The sequence below is a fragment of the Bos indicus x Bos taurus genome, chromosome 18 (genome assembly GCF_003369695.1).
Source record: "Bos indicus x Bos taurus breed Angus x Brahman F1 hybrid chromosome 18, Bos_hybrid_MaternalHap_v2.0, whole genome shotgun sequence".
Classification (NCBI taxonomy): Eukaryota; Metazoa; Chordata; class Mammalia; order Artiodactyla; family Bovidae; genus Bos; species Bos indicus x Bos taurus.
This window is the reverse complement of record NC_040093.1, coordinates 52,885,040-52,906,457: the sequence shown is the minus strand read 5'-3', so window position 1 is coordinate 52,906,457 and position 21,418 is coordinate 52,885,040. Positions and strand designations below refer to the sequence as shown.

The 21,418-nt window shown below is 47.8% G+C and overlaps 1 protein-coding gene across 1 annotated transcript in view; it reads right to left on the bottom strand.

Annotated features, from left to right (window-relative positions):
- C18H16orf95 (chromosome 18 C16orf95 homolog) overlaps nucleotides 1-21,418 on the bottom strand; it is an 85,296-nt gene extending 63,878 nt beyond the window's left edge. Inside the window, exons 1-5 of the mRNA XM_027513672.1 lie at nucleotides 21,291-21,418; nucleotides 20,433-20,573; nucleotides 16,332-16,478; nucleotides 15,451-15,487; nucleotides 12,090-12,297 (exon numbers count right to left, since the gene is read on the bottom strand). Coding sequence (XP_027369473.1) covers nucleotides 12,090-12,297; nucleotides 15,451-15,487; nucleotides 16,332-16,478; nucleotides 20,433-20,573 — 533 coding nt within the window. The 5' untranslated portion in view covers nucleotides 21,291-21,418. The remainder of the gene's footprint in view (nucleotides 1-12,089; nucleotides 12,298-15,450; nucleotides 15,488-16,331; nucleotides 16,479-20,432; nucleotides 20,574-21,290) is intronic.

Here is a 21,418-nt window from a genome sequence, read left to right as displayed (position 1 = left end):
ACTTAACTTAAATGCAGAGTACATCATGAGAAATGCTGGACTGGAGGAAGCACAAGCTGGAATCAAGATTGCCAGGAGAAATATCAATAACCTCAGATATGCAGATGACACCACCCTTATGGCAGAAAGTGAAGAGGAATTAAAAAGTCTCTTGATGAAAGTGAAAGAGGAGAGTGAAAAAGCTGGCTTAAAGCTCAACATTCAGAAAACTAAGATCACGGCATCCGGTCCCATCACTTCATGGCAAATAGATGGGGAAACAGTGGAAACAGTCCACTGTTTCCCCATCTTTATTTTTCTGGGCTCCAGCTTTCTGTTTCCCCAACTTTATTTTTATTTCTTTCTGTTTCCCCAACTTTATTTTTCTGGGCTCCAAAATCACTGCCCATGGTGATTGCAGCCATGAAATTAAAAGATGCTTGCTCCTTGGAAGGAAAGTTATGAGCAATATAGACAGCATATTAAAAAGCAGAGACATTACTTTGCCAACAAAGGTCCGTCTAGTCAAAGCTATGGTTTTTCCAGTAGTCATGTATGGATGTGACAGTTGGACTGTGAAGAAAGCTGAGCGCAGAACAATTGATGCTTTTGAACTGTGGTGTTGGAGAAGACTCTTGAGAGTCCCTTGGACTTCAAGGAGATCCAACCAGTCCATCCTAAAAGAGATCAGTCCTGGGTGTTCATTGGAAGGACTGATGTTGAAGCTGAAACTCCAATACTTTTGCCACCTGATTCGAAGAGCTGACTCATTTGAAAAGACCCTGATGCTGGGAAAGATTGAGGGCAGGAGGAGAAGAGGATGACAGAGGTGAGATGGTTGGATGGCATCACCGACTCGATGGACATGGGTTTGGGTGGACTCCAGGAGTTCGTGATAGACAGGGACACCTGCCGTGCTGCGGTTCATGGGGTCGCAAAGAGTCGGACATGACTGAGCGACTGAGCTGAACTGATATTAAGTAGAACAGTTTTAATACACTTTGAAGATTCTGCAAAGCTTTAGGTAACTACTTTTTATATTTTGTCTTTATAATTGCATTTTAAGGAACATGCAGCTACAACTCCCCAGCAAGAGGGGAGAAGGTATTTTGGGAGATGATACAACAGAGCAGCCTGGGCTTCTGATCATGGGTGGGCAGTGGGAGACACGGTGAGGTGGAGGGGAGGAGGTTGCCCCAAACCCTGCATCCTGGCCCCGCCATCTTTCTCAACTCTAATGTCCTTCCAGGTTGGGAGCCTGCACTCTGGGCAGCTGCTGGGTTCAAGGATCAGCAAGAATTCCTGACAGCTGTGGGTCCCTGGCCAAGTAACTTCAGTCTCCATAACCTCCTCGATAAAAGGGGAAAAACCACCTGCCCAGAGGACTTCAGTGAGAGTGAGATAAGGGGACACGTGTTCATCGCACAGTGCAGTAAGAGTGTGACAAAAGTACAGTGCTTTAATCTTTGCCCTGGCCACAGATATTCCTGTCTAAGGAGCTCCTGCAGTTCTGAAGATGTAGCTGAAAGAAGATTCCTCTTGGCTACACATGTGCTCACTTTTTAAGGGACACTGATCGGCCTATGAAACTTCCTGAACCACTTCACCCCCAAGCCCTGGGCCAAGCCCTGAGAACATCGCATACAACACTGCCTTCCAGAGGCTTCCAGCCAGGACACAGCAGGGAGACAGGCCTGGGGAAGAGAAGCTGCATCCACAAGAAAGGGACTCTGAAAAGGAAAAGAGTAGGGAGCGAGGGTGCTCTCAGCAGAGAGAGTGAGCAAAGGAAAGGAGGCTGGAAATAAAAACTGGGGTAACAGTCAGGCTGGGGTGTGCGGCCAGGACAGCCCTGGGGCAGATGGGGTTTCACAACCTTGTAAGGGCTCAGATTACTGAGAACTTTACCTACCAAAACAAAACAAAAAAAATAAATCTGTTTTTTCCTGCAATCAATGAAGAACTTCCTTTAGGGGGACGGCAATTTTTCCTTTGAAACCCCAGATTTTAATCTGCATCCCTGGCACAGATATACATTACACATTTAAGGAAATCATTTCTCAATTCCTGAACCCTGCAGACGTTCTCTTGGGCATACAGCTCTTGGCCCTCCCTATTTGCCACCTCTGTGAAATTGCACTCAGTCCTGCTCTTGCCCCAAATGCCTCTGAATAAATCCCACAGAATGCTGCAGTTGCCAAAGCCCAAAACAGTTTACTTGGTCAGATGATGATCAACACCTAAGGAGAATGGTGTGACGTGCGGCCTGAGACAGAGAACCTCTGAATGGACAGCACTTGGCGACCCTTGCCTTGCTGGAGAACAATGATTCCTCTAAAAGGAAACTTAAAGCTGCAGGAGTTGGAAAAAATTCCTTACCTATGTCTTAATTTTGTCATTTATAAAATGGGAATGACAATCGTGCCCTACCTCACAGGGCTGTTCTAAGGAATAAGCACAATATCTGCGTGGCAAACTTAATACAGTGCCTGAGACTTAAGAAGCACTCAATAAATGGTACCTAGCTATGTTTACAGAGAAGGCAATGGCACCCCACTCCAGTACTCTTGCCTGGAGAATCCCATGGATGGAGGAGCCTGGTAGGCCACAGTTCATGGGGTCGCTAAGAGTCAGACACAACTGAGCGACTTCACTTTCACTTTTCACTTTCATGCACTGGAGAAGGAAATGGCAACCCACTCCAGTGTTCTTGCCTGGAAAATCCCAGGGACAGGGGAGCCTGGTGGGCTGCCGTCTATGGGGTCGCACAGAGTTGGACACGACTGAAGCAACTTAGCAGCAGCAGCAGCAGCAGCTATGTTTACATCATCATCACCACCACAACCACTACCCTTGTCTAAGTGTGCCTAGGATGGTAGAGATACCTCATTCCATAATCCTGCACTCAAATATGACTTCCCCTCCTAGACATGGGGACAGAATGTTGAAATGTGAAACATTCTGGGGCTGAAGGCATATACTCAGCACACATCACTCCTCTCTACTCCCATGACTAGAACAGACTTTGCTAGTTGATCATGGTATTCAGATGTGGTCTCCTCATTCCTGACACACTACGCAGACCCACCAACAGATTACAATCGGCCCAGGAGATGAAATATATCTACCCACTGTGACCACCATGCCACTGGAGGAAATGGGCTTAAAGCACAAGAAGTTTTTGGGCTGCTATCCCTTAAAGGTACAGTTGAATGGATTCCTGATTAACTAGTAGGACTTCAGCTCAGGGTCCAAGGTTTTGAGAGCAAATTCAAGTTCACTCAAAATGTGTGAGAAACACAGTAAGGTATCCTGAATTGAGCCCCAGGACATTAATGGAAAAACTGGTGAAATCTGAATACCATCTACAGTTTACTTAAGAACAATGTTCCTTAGTTTTGACAAATCTGAAGTTATCAAAAAATTAAAATTTTACTTAAAAATTAGTATGATTGACACAGGAATAGCCAGGACCTGAAACCCAGCCAGCTGCTTCACCAGGAAGATAGAGTGACCAAAGCTTCAATCCTTAGAGCTAATCTGGAATAACCAGATCATGTAGCCATGATGACCATAAGTGCCTCACTTCCAGGGTCTTCCCAATTTCCAACATTCTGATATGATATGGCCTAACATTGATAGGTAAAAACCTTTCTGCATAATTTTGTTTTCTCTTCATGTAACTTTCTTTTCAAAACAAGCAATTTATTTGACTGTCTTTTAAGATTCTTTTTCTTATAAATTCATACACCTGATAAAAAATATTTTTTCAGTCAGTATGTCTCAATTTTTCTTTTTTTGATAACATGATCACCATCTATAGAACGTCAGTGCCTTCAAGCTCTGATGCACTGTCCCTTCCACATCTGTCCCATTCACTATTCACCCCTTTGCAAGGACACATCGCTGGGCTGAACCCACACTCACACACTGCCTGGCTGTGTGACCTTGGGCAAATCACTATACCTCTCTGAGCCTCCATTACCTCACCTGTTTGTTAAAGGAAGGATGAATTAACACCATGCATGTAAAAAGAATGTGAAGCAGGTAGAGGTGGGAAACAGTGAAGAGTAGGTATCATTACTGTTGACACTTACAAAACATCAGTTCACTTCCCTTCCCCTTTTCCATCACAGAACAGCAAAACATTGTGATGTAATGCTTAGTAACTGCCGCAAAGAAGTCTCTCTAGCTCATTTATTAGAAGCATCTTCTCACATTCCTTCCTTCCTGAGTTTATTCATGATCAGCTGTCCACTCAGTAGGTGGGTAATGAGTAAATGTCTCCAGCTCTTACTAGACCCAAGATACTTTCCTGCAGGAAGAGTCAACCATGCAGATGGCATGGTGCAGTCATGAAGGCTCCGCACAAGCAGGAGGACCTGTAGCCACACTCACTCAAGCGACTGAGGCTGAGGTTCCTTGGCATGCGGCCTCTCCACAGGGCTCCTCAGGACATGGCCTCCGGCTTCCACAAAGAAAAGGATCCAAGAGAGAAGTGGGAAGGGTGGGGAGAGATTTGGAGAGACAGAAAGACAGAGAGACAGAGTTGGAGGGGGAAGAGGAGAGCGAGTAGGAGAGCGAGAGGAGGAGGCACCAAGATGGAAGCCGCAGCACTGTTCAGGACCCAACCTTAAAAGTGACAGCATCACTTCTGCAGAGTCTACTGGCCACACAGACCAGCTGTGGTGCAGTGAGTGGGGCAGGGGTTCACAGGATGTGAATTCCAGGAGGGGGAACCACTGGGCATCGTGGAAGCTGGCTGCCACCACCTGTCTAGGTCTGTCCCTAGGGACACCATCCGGAAGCACAGGTGGAGGCACCTATGTCATCCTCTGGACCAGAGTCAAGTGGCTGCCGTCAGCTGGGATCGACAGCAAGCCTGGAAAAGATGGTAAGGCTGCGACTTGACAGTAAGTGGGAGAGGCTGACACTGCTTCTCACTAGCTGCAAGACAACTGGCAAGCGAATACCTCAGGCATTAACACCTCCCTGGAGCTGAGGTTAATTATTTCAGCGCATTAGCAGGCTCAGCTTCATATGCCTTTCAGAAACTCAACCAAGAATCAAAGCTGAGAGGTCACCCCTGCAGCTCGTTTTCAGATGGTCTTAAATTTTATTTAAGAAGGAAGAATTTGGGATTGCACAAACAGGGGTTGCTTTTGCCCACCCGGGTCGTAATCAGCTTCTCATTCACCTGGGAGGACAGAAACAAGGAAGAAGCTTGAACACCCCAAGCAAACTTTGTTTGGAATGATTGGAGGGGAGCAGGAAGGAAGGTAGCTATTTAAATAGGAAAAGAAATGAAGTGATAATCTTTCTGTTTCTAATCTTTTCACTGTGTCCAGAGGTAGGAAATTACAACCTCTGGCCTCCTCTCAGGCAGGCCCTTGGATCCCAGGCTCTTGGGGATACCCAGGGATCTAGAAGTCACAGCCACTCAAGCAGCAAGGAGCAGCTCCAAGGGTCCAGCCTGGCCAGGCTCCTGCACATTTCACACCTGTACTCTAAGAGGAAACAGAACCAGAGGGCTCTACCTCAGTTTCATATGTAAAATGGGGTGAAAACAGTGCCTATCTCAGAATATATTACTATTATTATTGGTCATGGCTACAACTTGACTACATGCATCGAAGGCTTGCTTGCTCTAGGCCAGGCTTTGGGCTACGCACCAAGCCTGTCACCAACAAAGCCTCGCTTGGCAAGTGAAGAAATGGGAGCTCAGAAAGATGAAATCATTGGCCTCATCCAGCTGGTTGGACACAAACACTGACCCCAGAACTGGTGGAATAGAGCAGGCCTCAGCCTGTGACAGGTGAGTAGATGGGGAGATGGGTGCATGTGATGTGACAAGCCCAGCTCCTTCCTTTAGAAGAAGTATTGGAAATTTCCATGTGTTTCCTTTCTGCAGTCTTTGACAAATGTTCCACAGGAGAACAAGGTTTGGCTGTGAAATACCTCATCTTTTCCCAAAGAAAAACAGCACCTCTTTTTTCTTTCTTGTAAGTGATGCAAAACATTTCACATGGCCCCAAACAGATCTAGCACCTTAAGGGTCGGGAGCTGGGGACTTCACCAAACACATACATCATTAAAGTTCCCCTGAAGTTAATGTTACCACTGTTTTGTGCCCATGAATAAAGCATTAAACAAATATTGTGCCTGAGACACCTCATTACCCAAGGTCGTTAAGCGGCTCAGGAACACCGCAGCTACATTTGAAGCCAATTAAGAGGCCTCACACTGGGTGCTGGAACCACATGAGTGGCTGGCACGACCCCTAGCACATAGTAGGCACCTCGTAAAACATGTAGAGCAATTCAACAGGATCCCCCTGCCCTGGAGATTAGCTGACTCCACCAGCGTGCTCTTAGAGCCCAGCCCTCAGGTCCCCTAGGCTGCACGAGACACAGACTACAACACTCGAGCTGACAACAGCTGTGAGCACAACAAGCAAGTGATCGACACCAATGGCAAACATCAATGATTTCAGTTTTGTTTCCATTTAATTTTTTATTATGGTGAAGTGCACAAACAAAATTTACCACCTTTACCATTAAGTGTGTTGCTCAGTCTTGTTCGACTCTTTGCAACCCCATGGACTGACTACAGCCTGCCAGGCACCGCTGTCCATGGCAACCCCTCGGTGGTGGTAATGGAGGGGAGGGGGTCCTCCACAGTTCTGCACCAGGAGGACACAGACAGACCGTAAGATCCTGAAACTGGCCCTCCTAGACTGTAGAGAGCCTCTGGTACATGATCACTGATGGCAGAAAGATTACCCAGAAAGAAGACTGGGAGGAGGGGGAGGAGAAAAAATGGGTAAAAGGGGGATAGAAGGAAGCAGAGGGAATGGGAGAGGAGGAAGGGGAGGAAGCTAGGGAGAGGGGAGAGGTAACAACATCAGATCCCATGTTTATTGCTATGCGACATGTCAATCATTTAGGAACACCTCAGTATCATTTTAGTGACCAGATCACAGTCTTCTGGCCTGGCATGTAGTCTCAACTCTGCCGTCCAGAAATCCAGTGGTAGAGAAGGTGTGTCTGCTGGTGCCCTGGATGACCCGGAGCAGGCAGATGGCAGGACCCACAGGAGCTGGCCCCCCTTTTGCCACAGTCTCCATCCTCCCCACCCACATCAACTCCCAGGTGACTGCATCCAGCCCCAGGGCTCCAAAACAAGCCAGCTGGTGACTCAAATTTACCCCTCCAGCCACAGCTCCCCTTTCCACGCAGACTCAGTTCTAACAGTGATGTCAGCGCCTCTACGTGGCTCCTCCACCATGCCCATCACACCCACTCCTTCCCCCGCTGCTCTCCCACCCCAGCCAATCTACCAGCAAATCCTGTTGTCTCCACGCTCAGTACACACCAGGAGCTCAGGCTCATTCCCACCCTCCCAGGTAGCGAGACTGCCCCTCCTCAGTCAGTCCTCAGCATGGCCACCAGAGGGAGCAGGTTAGAAGCCAGCCTGGGGCCATTCAGTCCAGGCGCTTCCGAAGGGCTTCCTCGAGTCAGAATAAACCCTGAGACCCGCAAATGATGCCAAGACCTCAGGACCAGGCCTGAGCTAACCTCCAGACTGCCATCCCTGACCACAGTCCACTTCACTCTCCGCTGTAGTCACACTGGGCTCCTAAGCTTCCTCATACCCCATGCATATTCATCGTCAGGGCCTTTGCACCTGTCGCCCCACAGTCTGGGGCTCTGTCCCCACTGTCACCCCATTCAATCCTCCGCTCAGGTCTCCTATTCAGAGAGGGCCCCCACCCAATCACCACCCATCTTTTTTCTGCTTTGCCTTTCTTCCTAGCACCGTCACCACTTGACCATCTCTTTGCTTTCAGTTTCTGTAGTCAGACCTCCTGAGGAAGAAAGCTATGCCTATGAAACAGCATGTCTCAGGTCCCAACTGTGTCAACTGATGACAATCGGAGGCCCATGAGGGTTCGTACTTTGCCATCCCAGCTCATAAACTTTAGTGACTCAGGGACCCACACACATTAGCCTGTGCTTTGCTTTATGCCTGGCTAACTTTCCATGCTTCACACACACCTTCGACCATGACTGCAGCCCCCAGGACTGCACTCTGAAGTCCAAGGACATTCTAGTTAAAGATGCCTCGCTCTTCTGTCTTCTTTAAGTACAGCAACTGGCATCATCAGCTGTCCTCAGCTGGAACCACGTGAGACAGCAGAAGGGATGGCGAAGGCTGTGGACAGACCACTTGCAGCAGAGGCAGCACTGCTGCTGTTGCTGCTGCTAAGTCACTTCAGTCGTGTCCAACTCTGGGCGAACCCACAGACGGAAGCCCACCAGGCTCCCCCGTCCCTGGGATTCCCCAGGGAAGAGTACTGGAGTGAGGTGCCATCACCTTCTCCAAGAGGCAGCACAAATGCTGGCAAAAGTATGAGGAGCTGCTCACACCTCAGTTAAGCAATGCCAGTTAAAAGGTCACAGCACGCTTTACCTCTCACATTGGCAGAGGTTCAGAGGAGGAGGCATGCCCGGTGCAGGTGTGGGGAAGGGAGGCCCTGTCACTGCTGCATGGTGGGGTCGCATCACAGAAGCACTCAGAAACATCAATACACCTGTGTCTGCAGAGCGGCTCCCACACTGACCTGAGCAGAAACAACAGGCAAGAGTCACCCCACAACTAGCACTCACGGCAACACCCTGAGTACACGAGTCTCTTCAGACAGGGAGAAATCAGAAAGTTCATGCACTGATGGTGGGAATATGAAATGGGAAACGGTGCACAGGGACTTCCCTGCCTGCCAACGCAGGGGACATGGGCTCAATCCCTGGTCTGGAAGATTCTACCTGCCGCAGAGCAACTAAGCTTGTGATCCTCAACTACTGAAACCCACAGGCTCTGGGGCCTGAGAGCCACAATTATGAGCCTGTGTGCCTGAACTACTGAAGCCCACGTGCTCTAGAGCCTGTGCTCCATAACAAGAGAAGCCACTGCAATGAGAAGTCTGCACACTGCAGTGAAGAATAACCCCGCTCACCAGAACTAGAGAAAAGCCCGCACACAGCACTGAAGACTCAGAGCAACCAAAATTAAATAAGTTTTTTTTAAACTTTGCTATAAAAAATAATAATAATAAATAAACAAATAAATCAGGCAGTGTTTTCCACCATGGAAACTTGAGGCAGCTCCTCAAAACATTAAAGAGAGTTACCATATTACCCAGCACCCCCAGGTACATACCCAAGAGACATGAAACATGTTGACACCAAAAGTCATAAATAAACGTTCACAGCAGCATTATTAGTAATACCCCAAAAGTATAAATAAGCCAATATCTACCAACTGATGAACAGATAAACGAGATGTGGTCTGTCCTTGCAATGCTTACTATCCAGCCATAAAAAAAGGAATGAAGCTACTATGTGGGTGAACCTTGACAATATTATGCCAAATGAAAACAAGCCAGATACAAAGGATGCATATTCCATCTATACAAAATTGGAAAAGTGAAAAAGTAGGTTAGTGGTTTCCAGGGGTGAGGAGAGAAGGGAACAAGGAGTAAGTGCTTAATAGGTATAGGGTTTCTTTTGGGGGTGAAAATGTCTGGAATTAGGTAGCAGTGGCAATTGTACAACCTTGTAAATATAGCAAAAAAAAAAAAAAAAGCACAAAATCACTCTAAAAAAGGTGAATTTTACGGTGTGTGAATGATATCTCAGTTTTTAAAAATATAAACTGCATACAATTTTATGTTACTTAAAGTGAGATCCACATGAAACAGATGCTAAAGCTGTTTCAGGATCCTCATCCAGAGGATGTGCTGTCCTTGCAAAGGGAAGAAGAGTTCAGTCACGGCCCCCCGCCCTCAGGGACACAGAGGTGGAGAACGAGTCCCACCCTCACAAAGGGAAATCTGAGGAAATCATTTTTCAAAAAGTGATCACTTTGAGTTTCACAAATAACATTTATTGATCATATTCATAATGGAATCTCACCCACATTCACAGCAACTCCACTACAACTAAAAATCACCTGATGATAAATAACTTGCATTGACTGAGAGAACAGTGACTATCACAGACTCTCCCTGATTTGATGGCTTTTGTTAAAGACCTTGAGGAGGATGGACATTTCTGTTGATGTTCTTGACAGTAGCCGTTGATTTCAACTTCATACCCAAAAAAGCTGGCTAGAAAGCAAAGAGAAAGGCAATTACTAGGAACTGACCCCAAAATGAAACCACACTGGCCTTGTAGGGCCCGTGTGAGGAGCCTCCCTGCGGTGGAGGGTGGAGGAAACCCTGCGGCAGAGCAGAATGCACACTCGGCCACTGAGGAGCCTGCACAGGAGACAGGGAGCCACCCTGGCTGGCTCACTGTCCAGGGTGCGACCTGAGGGAAGGCACTCAGCCCCCTCAGCCCCTTCTCCCCTTCTGGGCTCCAAGGAGAACACCAGCTCTGCAGAACTGTGGAAGGAACTGAATAAAACGAAGGCACAGCAAGTCCAGACCAGAAGGCAAGGATTGACTCATTACTACTCTTCTGGGCTCCCTGTTGGGCAGGTTCGGAGCTCATCCATTCTCCTATGGCCTCTGAGTTCTAGCAAGCCTCTGCCAGGCCAGCAGATGGGCCAGCAGCTTCTCCTGAGATAAACTGGGTGTGCGCTTTGTGGGCTCTCACAGGGCACCCCACATACACCCCAGGCAGGTAAGGAATTTCTCCTAACAGCTGGTTAGTGCCTGACCTCTGCCCTAAGATCCTGGCTCAGAAGCAAACACCTCCCATAAAAGTATTAGCAATTTTCCTTTGGCCCACCTGAACCACCTATTAATACTTAATATGGATCATCTACAGACAAGTTTCTATCTTTGTTCTTCCCAGAGTGGGAACCAGGGAGTCCAACCAAATTTGACATCAAGTTGACAAACACAAAAAGAAAGATGAAACTTAAACAAAGAAGGAAGTCTCACAGTGCTGACCCATTCAGATCATGCAAAGCTGACAACCCTGGCCAGCTGCTTCCTCGGGGCACTCGCCCTGGAGAAGCTGCAACCCAGGTCCACTACAGGCACCTGTATGCAAATGTGCATCACGGCGTCATATGTGACCACAGGGAGTGCCCAGTACTAGGAGAGTGGCCAGGAAGGATGCAGGGAGAGGAATTTCCACTTCCAGAAAAGATGGAGTGACAATGACAGAGCTGGTTTCCTATTTGAACAACTAAAAAACTGGGCAAAAGGCATCTGAAACTGTTTTCAGATACTGGACATTTTCTAGAACATTCCTCTTACAACTGGGTGGAGGAGATAGACAAAAAGTAAATAAGTCAATATATGTAAATTCTAATTGTGCACATTTACATATTGATATGTATTTGCATGCCTTCTATTTACATATTGGTGTGTGTTTGTATATATTTATATATAGGTGTGATAAAAGAAACAGGAAGAAGAAGGTGGATGGGGTAATGGTTGGGGACATGGGTAAACTGGGGCATTAAGAGGACGAGAAGGAGGAGGAGAGCTGTTACTGAGGGGACTAAGTAACCAGGTGAGGAGAGGCCCTGCAATGAACCTGAGGTTGCCCTGGAGGCTTCCTGGGTGGTGGCAGAGGCAGAGTGGGGCCCCAGGTGAGAAATGCAGGCCTGGGCAAGGCCAGGTGTGTTCAAGGCTGGTGAAAGGGCTTTTCAATATGGAGCCTTGATAGTTGGGGCTGGGCTGTGAGAGAGGCAGCAGGTTCCCCGAGGCTGTAGTGTGCTTAAACTCCAGAGGGACCCCAACACAACAGAAGTTTGTAGAAACTGAAACCAGTGGTCTTTTGGGGGAAGGGGAATTTAGAAACTTGAGAACAGGGCAGGTGAGAAAATAAAGGTGAGTAGATGCTCCACCACCCTACCACTGGCCCTAACCTTGATGCATCTGGTTTGTTCTTCCCTTGCATTTTCTGGAAGAAGATGTGTGTGTCAGGTATGAGCAACAATCCAGACGATGCTAACAACGTAACAGTAATCAGAGTGGTGCCCACCTCTCACCCTCTGCTGCGCGACAACCAAGTTCTCCCACACCTTCAACTCAACTAAACCCCAGGACGTAAGATAAGCCCAAGGCCACCACTGCCCCACCCACACCTGCTCACCGGATGGCCTCCATGACCCTCAGCAGGGCATGGAGGAGTGTCAGGAGGCTGAGGTTGAGGGGCAGGAGGGAGGCTGGGGGGCTTTCTGGCTGCCCCGAGGCCACCGGCCCAGCCTGGTGAAGAGCCTGGAGCTGCTGCCACTTGAGGAGATGGCGCCCTTCACCACAGATCCGCCAGCGGTTGTACCCGGAGCGCACATCCAGAGGGGCTTCTAGGCAGAGAAAGTGAGTCAGGCCCCGAGGGGTCTGGGGCCAGGGTACTCTCGAGCCTGTACCCATGAGAGAGCCCTCAGGAAACCAGGGCAAAGGAACCAGGTGTCACAGCAAGGCAGGTCGCAGCCCTGGGGTGTGAGCACTCACACAGCGCCCACGGAGATGAAGACAGCATGGCTATGTGTTTGTTTCTAGGGCGACTGTGAGCCTTTGTGGCTGTGTTTTCTGAGTCTTTATCTTTTAGAGCTGCCTACTGAAAGATTTATGAATGAAAGGATATGGTAGTTAGTGGTGATCTGCTCCACAGTAATCTTTTTCTTTTTCCTTTTTTTGGGGGGGAGGAGGGGGTATGGAGTGGGTGAAGCACAGAAGAAACCAAATCATCCAAGAGTTGATCAGTTGATCGTGGCTGTAGCCGAGGGAAGGGAACATGGGCTTTTGCAGAGTATCTGATATTTCCCATAATAAGCAGTAAACAACCACCACAAACACAAATGGAATTCAAACATCTCTATCTCCTCCATGCTCTTTAGCTTTTTCAAGACCTGCTTTGGTCACATGTGACCCTCTTGATGTTATATCTCTTATTTATTTTTACTATGCTATTAATATGCTACTACTAAAAATGTAGTACCCTGACTCTAATCATACTAATATAAAATACATTCTTAACAAATATAAACTATCTTTTCTTTATAAAAAACTATCACAAGAGCATAAAGAAGAAAAGCACATGAGCCCTCTATTTACAAGATCAGAAACACAGATTTTTCTAAAATGGAACTCAGCTGGATTTGAAGCCAACGAACCATCTCTTATTTTTAGGTCACTCTGTATGAAGCTCAGAGGAGAGAAGGCTCCCTAACCTCCTAGTGGCAGTGAGACTGGCACTCACTCCCATCCTGTGACACACTCTCACTCCCATCCTGTGACACACTCTCACTCCCATCCTGTGACACACTCTCACTCCCATCCTGTGAACACACTCTCACTCCCATCCTGTGAACACATTCTCATTCCTGTCCTTGAATGGGTTTGAGGCTTGAAATATTACTAACATAAATCACCTGAACTATAAAACCATGGCTGGAGTAAAAATTAATACTGGTTTTTAACAGTGTTATCAATGGATGCATGATTCACTAATAAAACGACTAAGCTTTTACACTTTCTTAAAGACGCAGAGTAGTCAAAGCCAAAAACAACCAATAAAAATAAACCACTAAATTGGTGAGTTTATACTATACAGTAAGAAGAGCAGTTTCTCAGGTGGTTCTCATTCTATGGCCACTTTTTTTAATAAAGTGATTTCTGGCTCTTCCACCTAAAACTTGAGGCAACGTGTTGCTATCTGTTTTGTTCACCATGCGCACACACACACACACCCCAGAAGCCTCTCTTTGCTGGGCTGACCTGCCCCTTTCCCACCCACAGGGATTACCTGTGACTGTCAGCTCAGACACACGAAACCAACCTTAACCTACACATAAACAGAGCTTTCATTTTTAAATTGACACTGCTGCTGCTGCTAAGTCGCTTCAGTCATGTCCAACTCTGTGCGACCCCATAGACGGCAGCCCACCAGGCTCCCCCGTCCCTGAGATTCTCCAGGCAAGAACACTGGAGTGGGGTGCCATTACCTTCTCCAATGCATGAAAGTGAAAAGTGAAAGTGAAGTCGCTCAGTCGTGTCCGACTCTTAGCGACCCCATGGACTGTAGCCCACCAGGCTCCTCTGTCCATGGGATTCTCCAGGCAAGAGCACTGGAGTGGGGTGCCATTGCCTTCTCTGAAATTGACACTAGTGGAGTCCTATTGCCTGGGCTACACTGACTTGTTATTCTACCTTGCAATGTGTTGGGGGGTCCGTTTCATCATCCCTAACAGCTGTGGACTTTAGGTAGCTGGTGCCACATTTCAAATGCACCTCTATTTATGTCCATCCTCCCACGAAGAGACACTTAAGTTGCTTCCAATTTTTCACCAAAGAAATTACTGCTACAGACAGACATGCGTGGAGTGCCCACAGATATTACCCAGACATGGGCTTGTTGGATTAAAGATTTTTCACATTATAAAATTTGATCGATACCTCCAAACCTTCTGCCAAAGGCTGTGACAATTCATGCTCCTCCTAACTGTGCTTTTAAAATCAGGGAAAAGTTAAGTATCTTCTACATGAAGAGGTGAGCATGAGAGGTAGTGGCCGCTCATTTCCCAACCACTCTACCCCGACCTGCACACACCCAGGCTCTGGGTGGGCCGCTCAAATCACCTGCTCATCAGGAAAACCCCTTGTCAGACACCCAACCTCTCAGTTCTCTCAGGTCCTCCTCCAGAGAGTCCATCAAGGGCACTCACCATGCAATCTGGCCCCAGCACAAAAAGAGGAGGGTGTGATCAGACTGCACAAAACACGTCCACTCCCTTGCTCACATGCAATGCAGAGAAAGCAGACATGTCAACCATCTGTGAGGAAAAGCACCTCTGCTCATTTCAGAGATGAAGAAAGTAAAGGTGCAAGTAGAGACACCATCTCCTGGCACACCGAGACTGAGCGTGTGAGGACACGCGTACATCAGGCCACATATGAGGATACGTGAACACACCTTGTCATGATTATGAACTGCACTGTGAACATGTGAGTATGCGCTAGGCCTGTCATGAACATATGAATATATGTATACACTGTATGATGAATATATGCATAAGTGTGGTATCATGAACATACAATGTGTCAGGAATACATGAAGATAGAATATGTCAACATACAAGCCTATACACTGTCATAAATGTATATTTATATATAACACATACATACACAAGTCATATCATGAATCATAGAAGATTAGAGCTTAAAAAACACTTCAGATACCACCTAACCCCAGGATGCAAATTGGTTTCATCCTGAGAGTCAATATTGATAACTGATAGAGTCTGAGGCTTCTCTGGGTTCACTAGGAAAAGATGAGGGGTGATTAGTGATGCCTGGTAAGGGTAGGTGTCGGAGAAGTGGTATGTGTGCCAGACTGTGGCCTTCTCTGTGTTATACCCATCATGACAGAAGTCTACCCCACTCCCATCATGATGTTCATGAGAACCCCGCCTTCCTTGGGGAGGGGGTGATGAGACACAAGTGCACTGAGTTACCTGGGACGCCTTTAAAACTCTGCTGCCTTTTCACCACCTAGGATAAAAGATAAGAACGTGGGCAAGTGCATCAGCCCAGTGATCCACCAAGACGGGGGCCCAGTGATTTAGCCTGGAGACCCCCAGAAACGGGTCCATGACCAGCTCAGAATGCAAGTTATGTTTTTTTAAAAGGCCTCCAGGTTTTAATTCTGGTGACAGTTTGCTACTTGGTGACAGAAAACCAGCAGATGGAATGTGGGTGAAGGCAGAAGAAGCCTCTAATTCCAGGACACTCAGAAAGCAAGGAAGAGGAGTGGCCCTGGAACTGAGCGGGGCTAGACCTGGCCAACCATACCCCACCACAAACATCGACCTGGAACCCAGAGGTGTGGAGGTGGCCAGACAGAGCCGAAGAGTGAGCACAGACTCTTGAGCTACGGCCCCTCCCCAGAACCCTTGCTCCATGCCTGCCAGGCTAGGGCTACAAGGTCAGGCTGCTCAGACAGGCCGAGGAAAGTGAGGTAGAGGGGAGGCAAGGAGCAGCAGGGTGGGGTGGGAAGAAGGAGGGAGGGAGGTGAGCAAGTTGGAGAAGAGGGAAGAGAAAGGAGGAGAGGGGGAGGAGGAGGGGCAGAAGAAATGATGGGAAAGGTAGCAGCAGACCCTCAGAGCGCAGTGTATCCCACCCTTCCCAATACCACCAGGACACCTAACCTGGGCCTGCCCTGAGTACCACTTGCCTCCTGCTCTCTGCTGCCCTAGGCCACAGCTTGGAGGAGACCCCCAGACACCAATGCAGACCACTGTGGGGAAGGAACCCGGCACCCTTCCCCTCATCTCTGGGTCCCCCTCGGCCCACCCCTCACTTTCAGGCCTTGCTGCCATACGAGCCTCCCTCTTACCTTCTTGTGAGACCTCAGGACCTGAGGCACCCAGTAGGGCATCACGGCCTGATCCCTAGGCATCGGGAGGTGGCCCCCAAAGCGGTGGCATGGGCAGGGGCATGCCTTGGTGGTTTTGGGAATATAAGACCGGACCATCTTTTGGATCTAACAGAGGAAGGGAAGAGAAGGTCCAAAGAGGGGTGGAGCCACACCCCAGAAAACCTCAGCCTCAGGGACAGGGCCCTGGAGAGTGCCTCTGCTATGCCCCTCCCACAGTACACCCCGACTGCCCAGCTGAGGGAGCAGGTCCCCCCATCATGATATTCCCAGGGGTGGCCAGCACCCTCATTACCCACCACCTGCACATCCACAGGGCGTGGTGCTGTGGTGGGACACATGGGGGGAGTCAGGAGACCTGGCTCCGTCCTGAAACTACCGGCCTCCAGGAGCACCCTTGGTGCCACATTTAGCCCCTCTGAGCCTCAGCGATCTCAGTGAGAGAGAGGACTCTGCCAGCACCTTGGCCACACTGGTCAAAGTCTAACATGGATAGTCTTTGGTCCAGCAGTTGCACTTCTGGGACCGCATCCCGTGAAGACACATGTGCATTTGCTCAAGAACACTCAGTGCAGCACTGACTGTAGTGACCAATCAGCCTGAATCTGGTAATAAGGGACAATAAATAACGGACACAGGGACAAAGGGAATGGATGGCCTTTGGAAAGAATAATGCAGATCTGTCTGTCCTGACATACAATGAGCACAGAGATGCAATATTAAGTGAGAAATGCAGCACTGTGAATACAGCATGCTACCATTTACATCAAAAAAATTAAAGAATATGTGTGCAGTGTTGTTTGTATATGAGTTGTGATGGGTCAGATCCTTACCCCAATGCCTCATCACCACCGCTAGCCTCACTCTTTGCTCTGCAATTCTGCAGTTCCTTCCAGAACAGTAGACTCTGCCCCTTGACTCTGGTCAGATCACGTACTGGACTGGCCAACAGTATAAGTAGGAAGTGACAGTAGCCAGATCTGTCAGGCTGAAGACCTCATAGGTGTCCAGCTGCTCTCACATCTCTGCCATGGCCACAAGACAGTGCCTGGGACAGCCCGCTGACCCCAAGATCAGGATATCTGAGGCCAAGCTGCCAGCAGAGTGTCCCTCAGCCACATGAGTTATCACAGTGACTGCTGTATCAAGTTGGGTCGTAGGGTGACTTGTACATTGCTAGCCAAACAACACAAGCACAGAAAACCTCCAGAAGGCCAAATGAGGACACCTCTGGAAGAGGGGTAGGACAGAGTTCTGTGTACCACACCCCTGCTGCACTGTGGGAATTTCCAACCATGTGCTCACAGCTCACATTATAAAACATAATCAAAACTACTTCGAGTAACCCCTGCAACCTCTGAGGCCGTGGGAGGACTGCACTGGACCCTGGGTGTAAGGTGTGCTGCCAAGCAGACACTGCTGCAGGAAGGAGGAAGGGAGTCCTGGACCTCCTCCAAAGCAGATAAGACGAGGCCTGGAGACCCGGGCACCTCCCTGCGCCCTGGCTCCTTGTCACCATGGCACAGGACCCCTCTCACATAGGACCCTTTTGCCCGCCAGGATAAGGATACTCTGGCCACTTCTACTCAATCCACCCATGGCTGCTAAGCCCGTTCTCCATGGCAGGTGCTGCACCAGAAGCAACAAGACCTCATCCTTCCCACAGCAGCTCCCTGCACAGCACTGTCCACTGGGAAAGAAGAAACACTGGGACTCGGGGAGCAGAGTTGGGAGAACATTCAAGGCCAGAGGGGCAGCTAGGTGGAGAATCAAGAGAGCAACCATGCCTGCTGAGAGTCCAAAAGACATGACAAGAGAACTACGAGGGTAGCCACACAGCAATCATTCCTCCTTTTGTTAAAAGAAACCAACTTTGCTTATGATGCAAAGCGGTCAGGCCAGGGATCAGCCACTCCCTCTTGCCAACAAAGGGTCTGGGGGGTAAGGGAACAAAAAATCTTGGGCTTCTGGGAATGTTTTATCCCTGAAAAGGAGGAGAAGGTAGGAGGTAACCTTTTGGAAGACTCTGGAAGACTCACTTTCTGCCATGTACATTGTCATATAAGAGACCCACGGCCAACATCTAAAAACACTAGAAGTGAAAAATAACACCAACTCTACACAAAGTCTTCCTGAAAACTTAAATGATTCATTTCTGATAAAAGCTCTCAACAAACTAGAAATAGAAGTGAAGTCCTCAGCCTGATGAAAGGCAACCATGATACACCACTGTGCTGGGAACAGGCATGCCTAAGCAAGATGCAGAAAGGACTAAATTATTAAATTGATAATCGGACTTCATCAAAATCTAAAACTTCTGCTCTTTTAAAGATAGTAATAAGAGAATTAGAAGACAAGTCAAAAACGTGGAGAAAACACTTGCAAACTAAATATCTAATAAAGAACTTTTATACAGATATATAAAGAACTCTCAATACTCAGTAATTAAAAAAAAGCAACTCAACGTTTTTAATGGGCAAAATACTTGAACAGACACAAATCAAGTAAGATATGCATATGGTAAAAATATACGAAGAGATGCTCAACATCATTAGTCACTGTGGAAATACACAAGTTAAAGCCTCAATGAGAGGAATTCCCTAGTGGTCCAGGGGTTGGGACTCTGCACCTTCACTGCCTGGAGTGCAGGTTCAGTCCCTGATCAGGGAACTGAGATCCCGCAATCTTTGAAACCACAATTTTAAAAATGTTTTAATTAAAAAACATACAATGAGATAAACACTTATTAAGATGGCCAAAATTTAAAACACTCACCAAACCAAGCGTTCATGAAGACATGAAGCAACTTGAACTTTATACATTGTTGGGAAGATTGTAAAATGGAACAACCATTTTTGCAAAACAGTTGACAGTTTCTTAGAAAATTAAACATATGCCACCCATACAATATAGCAATGCCTTTCCTAGGTGCTTGCCCAAGAAAAATGAAGGCATGTTCACACAAATACTTATACACAAATGTTCACAGCAGCTTTATTTGTTGGACAAAATAGAAAAAAACTGGAAATGATCCACACGTCCTTCACTGGATGAATGGTCTATCCATATAACAACACACTGCTCAGCAGTAAAAAGGAATGAACTATCAGTGAACACAACCATATAGGTGAATCTCAAAAATAATCATGCTGAGTAAAAGAAGCCCCAGGAGAAGGAGATGGCAACCCACTCCAGTATTCTTGCCTGGGAAATCCCATGGACAGAGGAGCCTGGTGGGCTATATATAGTCCATGGGGCCGCAAAGAGCCAGACACACGACTCCGTGACTAAACCACCACCACCACAAAAGAAACCAGACTAAAAAAAGTACATACTATACGATTCCATTTATATAAAATTCAAGGAAATGCAAACGAATCTATAGTGACAGAAACAGACCCATGGTTGCCTGGGGACTGTGGGGAGAGAGGGTTGAGTGGAATTACAGAAGGGAACAAGGAGGACTTCCCTAGTGGTTCAGTAGTTAAGAATCCGCCTGCCAATGCATGGTTCATGGGTTCAATCCCTGGTTCAGGAAGATTCTACAAGACAGGAAGCAACTAAGCCCATGCACCACAACCGCTGAGCCCACACTCCAGAGGCCACAAGCTGCAACTACTGAGCCTTTGTGCTGCAACTACTGGAGTCCATACTCCACAAGAGAAGCCACCGCAGTGAGAATCCATGCACTGCGACTACAGAGTAGCCCCCACTCACCCCAACTAGGGAAAAGCTTGAGCACACCAATGAAGACCCAGCACAGCAAAACAGAAATAAATAAAATTTTGAAAAGGGTACAAGGAAACCTTTCGGGGTTGTGTACATGTACTGCATTATACCATTTTATACAAGTGTCTTGAGCACCCTGGATTCTGGTATCTACATGCATCCTAGAACCAATCCCCTGTGAATATCTAGAGATGACTGTACATTATCACAATTGTGGTGGTGGTTTCATGGGTGTGTGCATATGTCAAGATTTATCAAATTTTATATGTGTGCCATTTTATCACATGTCAATCATATCTCCACAAATCTGAACCCCTGATTCAAGTCACCTACCTGATTTTGGGGTCTCAAGGAGCGAGGGACCCAGTAAGGCAGTGCTGCCTTAGCCCTGGGCACTGGCAGGTAGCCCCCAAATTTGGCCTGGCACTCACAGCAGATGGGCTCTAGATGAACAGTGCTGGGGACAGGGCACATCTGAGCAAGAGGCAGACAAAACAGAATTTAACGTGATGCTGCATTAGTGATGCAAGCCAAGGCACTCTCTGAATGGTAAATCCACACTCAGAGGGAGCCAGGTTAAGACATGGCATCCAGGGCAAGTGCAGGCACAGGGGCCTCAGCTACTGCAGACTGTCCTGAGATCCTCCAAAGTCACTTGGAGGGGGACCACAGAGCCCGCAGACCCGGGATGTGCAATCACTTACAGCCACATTATTATGAGCAAGTCTTGGATCTCTCTTTCTAAAAATGGAGAAATACAACCAACTCTAGGATGGATGACCGCTCTTTCTGTGGTTGTCCACGTCAGTCTGCGTATAGAACTTTGTTTGCAAAACCTTCCACATCCATCCCATATGATCCCACCACACCCACAGGCTGGGGGAGAGGGAAAGTCATCCTCTCCAGGAGCAGACAGAGCTGCCCAGAACAGATACATTAAGGGGCAGCACTGGTTCTCCCAGACCTCCTAAATCCCTGTCTCAAGGTATCATGAGGCACTGAGGGGCGGGGAAGGCAGTGGGTGACCCTATATAGAGATTTGGGAGCTTGCATGGCCACTTAAACCATGGACCCCACTGGCTGACACACCCTCTTGTGAGATGCTGCTTCTGGACCCATATTTTCTGCTCTACTCCCCACCAAAGGGCATGTCAGGGTTGGGGCAAAGTAGTTGAGGTTTGCTTTCCTTACCGAATGATCTATGAGACACACTTCTTTCCCAAAAGCTGGAAATGTGCTTCTTTTCCTAGAAAAGAAGATGGCTTAGAAAGTTCTGGACTTTGTGTACATTGGAGGCAGGAATGCTAGTATGAGAGCCT